Below are 11,137 nucleotides of genomic sequence, written 5' to 3' on the forward strand. Positions count from 1 at the left end.
CGAGCAATAATGTTAGAAAATGTTATCACTTACTATTAAGTCATTCTGCATTATGAATAAAATCTGTAGATTGTCTTACATAACCCTACATCTTTTATTTCTAAATGTGTTATCAATATTTGATTGTACCAGTTAAGAAATATTGAAAATCTCTAGATATGAAGGCTGGTATAAATTTATGTGTAAAAATGATATCTTATACAATTCTACAGAAACAAAACTTCTTTGCTCAGTATAAAATATATTCTGTATTGCTTTACAATTAAGATAATGCTTCCAATTAAATAAGGAATTTATGGTGCTCGTCACAAAAACAAAGAAGTGAAAAGAAATGTCAGCATTCTTGCTCTATTATCTGGTGTTTCTATATAAAAATAAATATTTCTTCCTGTTCTGGTAGTGAGCTTAAGTGGCCAAATAGCTTAATTAAAAAAAAAAAAGTTTCAAGAAAATCTATCTTTCCTAAAAAACATGTCAAGGCACATTCTCAAAGCGTAAGTAGGAACTCAGCCATACAAATCCTGACTACAAAAAAGCACTGTGCATCATGCTGAATATGTCCTTCAGTGATAACAGTAGGGTTAAAACTTTTGGACATATGCATAAATATTTTATGTTTCATATTTCACAAGATAACAGTTGTGATTTATGCTCGGATGTGCTTTCAGAGATATCTGTATGGCAGGAACACGTCAGAAACTATTGTACTCTCTGGAGCACCTCAGAAAATATTGTACTCTCTGGTTATATAGTCCACTAAAATAGGGGTCTTTCAAGAAACTTTCATGATAACTCTGTCTCTTTAAAGCAGACTTTTCAAAATGGCACACAGTAAAGTCTTTCATTACAAAATATGTTTCAGTTTTATCTATATTACTTCAATACTGCATGTACTTCATCTACAGGTGCTAAATTACCTTTAAACTGGTTTCTAAAAATATGACTTCTTCCTAATATAGGAATGATACAACTTCTCCAAAATGAAACAGACAGTATCAAAGAGAGATGGAGAATCCAGATACTAAATACAGCAAAATAGAAAAAGAAATATATGAAGATTCTACTGTGAACCATAGCATGAAATCACAGAAATCTCAGGACTGAAGTGAGATTTCATTATCAACTCAAAAAAATGACCTCATCTTATTGAAGAGATAAAAACCAATATAGTTCATGTGCATTTGATTAAAAAAAAATTGCAAGTGACTACAAGGGGAAAAGAGATTTCATACACTGCTCTGAGCTTTTTCTGCTGTTATGACAAATGCCAAAGCTACACTTAAGTCTGTATTTATGTGAGCATCTGAACTCAGCCCTAGTGAGTTAAGAAGGAAATGGTAATCATATGGGATTATTTGACAAAAGATGTTTTTCTGCTCATTTGAGTTGAAAAAAAACAGATAAAAAAGTGAGCCCTATATATAAAATCAATTTATAATTTAACAATTGATGTATCAAGTTTCTTAATTCTAAAAGCTCAATTAAGCTTCCAAAAAACATTCCACTCAGAGACTTTAAATTCTGTGAAGTATCTCAGGGATTTCAACTAGCACAAAATAAAAAAATAAATATTGTTATCCTACGTCAAATATACTAATCTACACAAACTTTCAACTGGTAGAGGCCCAGATTGGACATCTAGAATTAGCATGGGCTGCTAAGTACTCAAATTGAGATTGAGCGCCACAGCATAAAAGCAAATCAGAGTAACAAAATAAAGCATGCAAACCCTGGGTTTCTAAATACAGACTTATTGGGAAAAGCTATTTTAAAACTTTCTAGTGTCTCTATATTTGTAAAGAAAAGAAAGAATCTAGCTAGCATACTAAAGACTTAGGGAAAAGTCCAGTAACAAACTGGAGACAGTATGGCAGTGAAGAATATTAATAGTGAGAACCCTCATCATTATTCTTCTGTAAATCATGAAGTTTAAATATAAGAGTATGAAAGTAAGAAAAGTTTTGTGACTTTTGACAATTATTAGTAAGAAAAAAATGGTAACAATTGCCAAAAAAATCACAAAAGTTGACATGTTACCTGGCTATGACAAAGAGCACACAACTGACACCCAAGTAAGCCAGCAGAATATACATCCAGATATCAGGGGAGAGAGGATTCAGGAAGGAGAAGACGCCCGGGTTTGTACCATTGGGCTTGCGGTACAAAATACTTATTCCAAGAGTCATAAAGGGCTTGGAAAAGTCGATGACCTTCTCACGAACATAGGTAATTGCCAATGGTGCAACTGCAAGGTCAGCTTTCTGTTGACAGAAATACAAAAAGAGAAAAAGGCCATAAGTCAGAAGAAACAGGCTGAAGCAGACAATAAGATTATGCAAAACACAAACTTTGTTTGGAGGATGTTTGTTCTTGTACTAGGTTGCCTGAAATTTAAAATTCTCCTCTCTATAACTAAGGAAACAGATTTATTCTACTTTCTCTTTGCTAAACTGACATAGCATTTGGAAAAAATTAAAAGCACTAGTACAGTGATACAAGTTAAGAAAAATATTGCATCTTGCAGAAAACATGAACATCTATTATCACATACTTTAAAACTTTATTTATTGTGCATTTCAACATATGTCATCTCTTTGTCACTCCCTCACTGTGTTCTTTAGAAGCAAATATATTTGTGAAGCAGATGTGAATATGCTAGTACAAGTGCAGGGAAAGGACCAGGAAGCAGTTTTTCATATTTTAGGATAAAAATGGTACAAAATGAAGATCAGCTTAAAATTGAAAGTGCTACACCTGCAAGGTTGCTGAGGATGTTCTAACAAAGTACAACTGTCCTTACTTATTTGTGGGAATCACTGCAAAACTTACAGATAGTTATTAATTAGTTGGACTACTTAAAATGAAATCATCGATTGCATGCATTTTGTCAATTAACACTTAGTTTTAGTTATTATAAAGATAATTCATAGGAGATTAGTAATGGCCTATGCTATTCTTTTAATCAAAACTTAATGGAAATCAGAGTGACTAAAAATCTAGAGAATCTACCTCTTAATCTCTGTCAAGAGCTGTTGAAATATTCCTGTGCATGGGTGAATGTGTACGTGTGTGTGCATACACATATAAGAAAGAGAAAAGTTCAGAGTGAGAAAGTTTACAGGACAAGACCCAGAAAGCTGTGAAATAAGAATTCTTTATAAACCATACCAAAATATAGGTATGTAATGAGAGAAATTGTATAGCTACCATGGAATACTGCTACCCAAGTAATATATCCAAGTAGCATAGCTGCAAATGATACCATTTTCAGAATGCCTGTTTTAAGATACAGAGATACGATTCCAAATAAAATAAATTCACACACTTATGTACTTTTTGCTCATTTGATATTGTGTATACTGTGTAACACTCAAACTTCCATGCAATGTAGCATTTCAGTGTTCCTTTTAATTTTTATTTCCTTACCTTACACAAAGTTCTTCTATGGTCTATTCTTGTTATGAACATTTATATAATTAGATCTACTGTAGTCAGTTGCAATGTGAAACTTTGTTGACACTGTTCATTTTATTTGGTAAGGGTTTACTGGTCAAAAAAATTACATGTATTTAATTTCCATTGGTATTAAGAACTTATAGATATTAATCAAAACAGCAAGGCTTAATTCCACAGTGGATGACTTTTTATAGATTGCATATTATTGATGATATTCCAGCTAATGTAGAAAGAAAATGGTAAAGTAAGAAACTAAAACTAATTTGAATTAAAAGTTATAGGTCAACACGAGGAAGTTTAAAAAACATAACAACCCAATATTAGTTTGTGAGGCAAGTAGCAGACCTTAACCAAAGAGTCTGAAGGCAAATGACTTGAAATTGTTAGAAGAGGCAGCTTCCCAAAGACAGATAAATTAGATCCTTTGGAAGGCTATTGGTAGATGTAAATTTTGGTCTTATTGTATTAACAGAACCTTAACTAATAACAAATAATTTATTTTAATAAATATCATGGAAAATCCAACCCTTGGTCATTAGATGCAAACAAAAACATATCCAAATAAATATAGGTTGTAACTACCTCTAGTGGAGCCAAGCTGCAGATGAAATTAGAAAAATAACTGATCAAGAAATAATATGTCACATACAACAGAATAGAACAGATATTCCAACCTGAGAGGACCAATATAAAATTTATGTACATAACTTGACATCTTAAGAGTCTCTTCAGAGGTGAGTAACTCTGAATATTCTTGAACTAGAATATCACCATAAGAAAAATTAAGCATCTAACAAAAAGAGAAAAAACAACAAAACAAAACAAAAAATTGGAGTCTTTAACAACTGAGGAAATGACTAACTTAAAAATGTAATGCTACCACACACAACTTTTGTTAATATCGTTTATCTCAAATCATTAATTCTCCTGGAGATTCTTTCATTCTGAAAAGAGCACTATTGGTAAGTATGAGAAAGCAGGGGCCAAGTCTCTAGAAGTGCAGTACCAGTTTCTCCTATGCTCAGCTATAATGAAGATATAGAAGGAAGAGAATCATCTTTAGTTTACTTCTAGCCACAAATAGGGGAGGAATAATGTAAAAATAGTAATTTATCCATTGACATTTAACAACATTAACAAATTAGTGCATCCTAACATGGCTTTTTGATAAGTTCCATTACAAAGAATATTTGTCTCAATTGGCAGTGATAAATTATTCCATTTTTTGTAATGAAGGTATACATGATATATATATACCTTCATTCTTTAAATGAATAAAAGGTATATCTATCTAAAAGCACAATCCATAATAGCACTTAACTCTTTCTTGAGATGAAAAAAATTTTTATAACAGGATCTAAGGATTGGGTAAGCTAGTTGCCACAAAGAAAAATTCTGCACCAACTAAAGGTTACAATGGTGATTAGAAACAGTCTGACAGGGACATTCCAATGCAAGGCATGGTCCTGAGCAAAATGGAGGAATTGCACAGCCTAGTCTATAATGTGCTAGAGGACTGCACTGCAGATAATAAGCTGTAGTTGTGCATCCTCTCCCTGCCTGTCCCACACCACCCCTCGGGAGCTCAGGAGCTCCTGATAAACCTGGACCAAACCAGCTGAGCAATGAAGCACCCCCTTGATCATAACAGTAAGGCAGTAAAGCATCCCTGGAAAGTACCAGAAGCTCATCCATGATACAGGTAGGAATAACCCCGACCCTAACACCTACCAGACCAAGGTGGAGACAAAGGATAAACATTCACACATGTATAAAACTTCCCTGTCTTGCTACCATGTGCAGTTGTAGGATGCTCATTCACCAACATCTCAAGGTAACCCTGATTTATTTCTGATACAGAAGTGCCTAAGGTAGGCCGAAGTCATCCTCTTCTGCTTCTTCTCTTACATTTTACTTCCAAGCACTTTGTTCAGTGACTGTTATACATCAAGTAGTATTCAAAGAGAAAAAGGGAGGACATTTTTCTTCATTTGTACAGGGCTGAAATTTGGTACATAACCTCTAAGAAGAGAGATTTTAAAATCATACTGAATTCAATCTATGCTTGCAGATACAACTAATTTCAGCGAGAAATCTGCACTTTACTGCTGAGTAGTGTATGGCCATAGCATGCACAGAAATTTGGTATTTGCAGAAATTGGTGCTTTTTCTGTGAAAATTAACTCTATAAAACCTGGGGAAACAATCACAATAATTTTGGGGGAAATAGAATTTTTAAAGAATTTCATAACTTCTACTAATAACACCAGGCAAAAGTAAAACAAACACCAGCTGAATTTTCTATTGTTGATAGTTTTATGAAAAGCTTTTGTCTCACCTATTTTGTTCAAAAGAATGAAGAATTTAAATTCAATCTAGACACAGAAGCAATAAAATGGCTACTAGCTATTTTTAATCAGATGCTACAATTATACAATATTTCACCAAAATATCTGAGTATTTCAGACAATGTGAATGGAGTCTTCTGGTAAGAATTTTGCTCCTAACATTTTGCACTGATTTAGCAACCATTAATGTTTATACTAAAAATGCAAAGGGAATCATACACCATCGATCCTCAGTTGTTTATTCAGTCAATCAGTACAATCATATTGTAATTGTATAATATACGCAAAACTACACATACACTGAAAAGACATTTAAGCAATTTTACTTCTCTACAGGCAGCAAGGCACTTAGTAACTGCAATTATTCTTGAAAATAAAGGAATTTGCCTTTTTTTAAAAGAAAAACTTCATAAAGATTTTGTTTAATCTACTATGTTTCCTCAGCCAAAACCCTAAGTTAATATGTAAATTTCTTCAGCTCAAATTTTTGAGACTGTTAACCTGAGTTGAATTTCAGTTACATTCCCTTTGGAGAAAATGCATCCTCAAGATAAAAGAGGAAGGTTAAAGTACTGCTTCAGTTCTTTAAACCTGTCTAACACACTCCTAATGCACAGAGACCTTATGCATTATTCTTGTTCACAGAAGTGCATTTCCCTGCCACTGATTTGAAAAGATAAGATCTGTAATTTGCTTTTAAGCTTACAGTCTATCCTAAACTGCCTTGTTCATGCTGCTACATTATAGAAAATTTTATACCCCACATGAAATTTTTAGTCTTATCACAAGATCTTCATTTCCTTTGAAACCACTAGGAACTTATTAAGGCTTTATCGCTATTTTTATTATAACTAGCCACTTAAATTACTTTGACAGAGATTGTTTCTCTACTGCCTTTCACAGGATCATAGTACAATTCAAGTGGGGAGAGATCAGGAGGTGTCTAGTGCAATTTTCTGTTCAAAACATCTACGTGGATGAGATAGTTTTCTTTTGCACTTTACCCAGTCAGTGTTGAAAAACTCCAAGGAAAGTGACTACATGACATTTCTAGATAAGCTGGTCCACTGCTTGTCTATCCACATAGTGAAAAAATTTCTACAGACAAGCAGTGGAGCAGGCTGCTTAGAGAGCTTATGCAATTTCCACCCTTGGAGGTTTTCAGTTTATGCTTGTTGCCTTTGGTCTTCCTGCCAGGCTCCTCTGTGAAAAGCCCAGATGGAGATTCTTGATAACCTCCTCACAGGTCCTGGAAAGCTTCTACTAGAAACTATTACCTTTGCCAAATTTGAGTAATGTACCATAAAGTAAAAAAAAAGCCAGATTTGATGGCTGAATTTGTCATAATTTATTTTTGGTATCCTGATTGGTATAATTTAAACTTAATTGCTAATAATATCCCTTATAGATGGAATAGTAGCACTTGCTACTTTATTAACATAACAAAGTGCTTCAATATAAGAAAGTGACACATGAAGACAGTTTCAATAGATACTGGCTCACCCAACACATATGTTTGTAACTGCTGAGATGCTTCACAGTATTTGTTCAGCAACCAACAAGAACTCACTGAAAGAAAGGTGGCTTACTTAAATTCATTTCACTGACAGTGACAATATTACACAGTGATTTCATTTCTTTAGAACCTCTTGTGTCAGCACAGCTAATTCATTTCTTGGCAAGGTCTTGAACAGCAGTGGTAACTAATGTTTTTTTCATCTACTCTCCTTTTAGAGAGGATCCTGATCTAGAAATCAACAGGATCATTTACCTAGAGGTAGACTTTGTTTTTAAAGGCAAAAGGTTTTGTAGAGGAAATTTGCATTCTATCCACTACCACAAAAACAGCTTTCAATATGAATTCAACCAGATAAAAATGGAATACATGGAATGCATGGAATCCTACCTTCAGTGACTTAAACAGGATAAAGCATATGTTTTGATCAACATAGTATTGTAATATTGTCTAGAATTGACTTTTGGTGTTTTCTGTTTGCTCCTTTGCTATTATGTGAATGTTTAGTCAAGAAAAATTATAGTTAATTTACATTATTTCCTCTTATTTAGGGTTATGCTAGTCAATTCTCATTTGCCTATGCCAGTATGGATAAGATTTAATAGCTGAATAGATGTAATATGAGTACTCATTTAAAACAGATATAGTTTCTGTCTGTTGATTTATGATACACTTTCACTAAAGTATTTTGAGCCAACTTCAGCCTAGTCAACAGGTAAGCAAATTGTATGCAAAAGAACTAGAGACAGTAGACCATGAAACTATATGTAGCAGGAACATGGGTGACTATTCATTTCAACAGTAAAAAAAAAAAACTTTTATCACTTAATTTCAGGAATTTTGTACAAAGATTTCTTGTAATTGTTAGAAGAGCAGGATTCACATACCCCTAGAAAGAGGAAATTGTCAAAGAAATTAATAAGACTGTGTGATTCTGTGGCTCAGAATTCAAGAAAGGGAGAGTCCCCCATTAAGAAAATAAAATTAAATGAGAATAGTTACAATAAAATGTTTCAGTTCTTCTTTGCTGTTTTACACACTCTTTTTAATGTTATATTTTTGTACTAGAGATGTTTAACAAACATTAAAATTACTAGACATCATGCTGATACACACCTTCTTGAAACAAAGTACACAGGTTATGTTGATTCCTTTTTTGTAGAAAACATTTTTGTTGTTATACTTTCCAGATTTACTACAACTTCCTGGAAGTGTAAGGTTTTTTCCCAGTTGCTAACCAGCTGTCACCTAGAATTTCAGTTACTGCACTCAGGGCAGAAAAATTCCTAGGTCTTTTAATTTTGACATAATTTCTGTTCCCAAATGGATGGGATTTTATCAAATTGTTTTGGTGAACTCATTTAATCACACAATAAATTTTGACTTGTGTCAAATTTGACTTAATCTCATTTCTCTGTATTACTTTGTCATCTGCAATTTTTCACAATGGAATCAAATAACATTTTTGCATATCTTTGGATGGAAGTAGATCACTGAAGAATATGCCACCTCTTATTGATTAACAATACTCAATTAGCAATTTTTGAAAGCTATCATTTCATCAGTTTAATTAATCAATGGAGTAAAAATTATTAATATGAACAAAATCAACCTCCTAGAAATCTCAATTAATCATTAGGTTCCAAGGTCTTAGACTTAACTAAAATTTATCATTATTATAAACAATAACAAAAAAGGCCCTTTTAGAAATAGAAATCAAAAAAAAATAGAATTAACATGATTTTCTTCCTAAGACACATATAACCAATTTCATTTCATGTATTTTGGACTTATGTAAGGCTGCACCCACTGTCTTTTTTTAACTCTATTTGCTATTTGTATAATTTTCTTAAACAACTGAATTATTTTCAGTGCCCTGGGAATGATAGTACTAAACCAGCAGGAACTCTCAAATTAAACTTTGTTTTTCTGGATAGAAAAACAATTGAGCTATTTCAAATATCATGTGCAGCATGCAGCCCTGTCACTCCCATGTCTTATGATCTTCAATCCTTCTGGCCCTCAAAAGATCTATTGAAATATTGTAAATTTTCATAATTTCAAATTATAAAAGCAAAAAACTGTGGGAAGATCTACACTTATATCATTGGTAAAGTGTAATAACAAAGAAAAGAGTGTTCAGTTGAGAAAAGCGGCCACAGAAATATCTTTGCTCTTTCCTGGAGTAATCCTGTTGCCCTGAGAATAACAGATCAGACTTGATACTTTCCAGTTCCCCAAACAGTATGGATGACGTGTTTCAATCATTCCCAGAGACACATCTCCCACAAGCACATCCTGAAACTCTTTTACCAAAATGGTGTTTCCATGAAAATTGACATACTCAAGGTTTCCACAGCCCCTCCTCCCTATCTTTCATGAGATATGTTGAAATTCTTTGGAGATGATAAAAGATAAATTGCAGCATTATTAATAATCCCTAATAAAAGGGATAAACTGCAATGGAAATTAACTCTGCTATTATAGAGTTCTATTTTTCTCATGTACTTCACTTCAGCTGGCATACACATAGAAACAAAAATCCCAATGTTATTTTCTACTGTTCTTCACTATCATTATAGCAACAAAAGTAAAAGATCAGATAAAGGTATGAGGATATGAAAAATGTAATACTTTTATGAATACAGCCCTAACCCTGGATCCAATCAATTCCTAATCATTACTGTAAGCATAGAGGATGCTTGAGCTAAAGTATTATTGTTTGGAGTTTCATTTGAAAAACTTAATGCCACTTCTTTGATTGGCTATGATTCACTTCGCTGGCAGCATGGTGAAAGTTAATTACAACTATCTGCTTTTCAATATTTCTCTGTAATTGAAAACTAATCATTATATAAACCCAAGTGCATTAGCAAGGGATGTCTATAACACCCTAACTGTAAAAGAACGATACATAGTCATATTGCAGCTAAACAAACAAGAAAACAATATTCACTTACTCTTAGTGTCAAGAAATTTCAAATAAACTACCCCTGGAGTGCAGATCGCCAGAAAAAAAATCCATACTTCTCAGACCACTTTGAAGACCCTACTGTCAAAGTCCCCTGCCACCTTTGGTGTCAAATCACTGAGAATGTAGTTAAAATTTTTCATCCAGTTTCTTTAGGAAGCATAGAACACGATTAGCTCAAAAAATAATGAATTAACATTTATAACCCTTTAGGAAAAAATTGAATACTTTGTTATTCTCTATGCTTTACTGCATTGTTATAAATTTTGCTGGGCCTTGCTTTATTAAATGCAGACTGTCTGGAAATTCCTCGTTCTTTGGAAAACAAATTGCTCACTTAAAACTGCTGTTATATTGGAAAGTGCATCTTCATTTCTTCTGTACTTGAAATCAGTAACAATTTAATAAGGAATTAGTATATGCACATATGTGTTCCTTACTGAATTAATATATAGTTTTGCAAACTTGATCTGGACTTCTGGATAACTATTTATTTGGCATATTTGATTACTGACTTTTTTTTTCCATTTCCCTGGGATTTTTTGTGGATTTATGCATCTCTACCTGAAGTTTACTTTCTGCATGGCTTTTGCTGAGTTAGGATCTGTTTGGACATTTTTCCATGGAATATCATATATAACCTTTATTAGAGCCTGACAAAGTAGCCGTGAAAACTGTCGACTTGTGAGCACAGAGATGAATGCTTAGCTCTTGGTTTGAAATGAGATTGTATTGTCATGTAGAAGACCATCTCTTTGATCCTTTACTTTAAAACAAACAAATAAACAAAAAGGAACAGAGGGTACATAGTATGGCATATCTGAGTGAAACACATTGATAAATTCA

The 11,137-nt window shown here is 33.2% G+C and overlaps 1 protein-coding gene across 3 annotated transcripts in view; it reads right to left on the reverse strand.

Moving 5' to 3' along the window:
* Positions 1 to 11,137, reverse strand: part of GRIK2 (glutamate ionotropic receptor kainate type subunit 2) — a 239,320-nt gene that overhangs the window by 134,324 nt on the left and 93,859 nt on the right. For all 3 annotated transcript variants that reach the window (XM_031061578.1, XM_014309296.2, XM_031061577.1), the window contains exon 10: positions 2,038 to 2,261. In XM_031061578.1, coding sequence (XP_030917438.1) covers positions 2,038 to 2,261 — 224 coding nt within the window. The remainder of the gene's footprint in view (positions 1 to 2,037; positions 2,262 to 11,137) is intronic.

The sequence above is a fragment of the Geospiza fortis genome, unplaced genomic scaffold (assembly GCF_000277835.1).
Source record: "Geospiza fortis unplaced genomic scaffold, GeoFor_1.0 scaffold486, whole genome shotgun sequence".
NCBI classification, from domain to species: Eukaryota; Metazoa; Chordata; class Aves; order Passeriformes; family Thraupidae; genus Geospiza; species Geospiza fortis.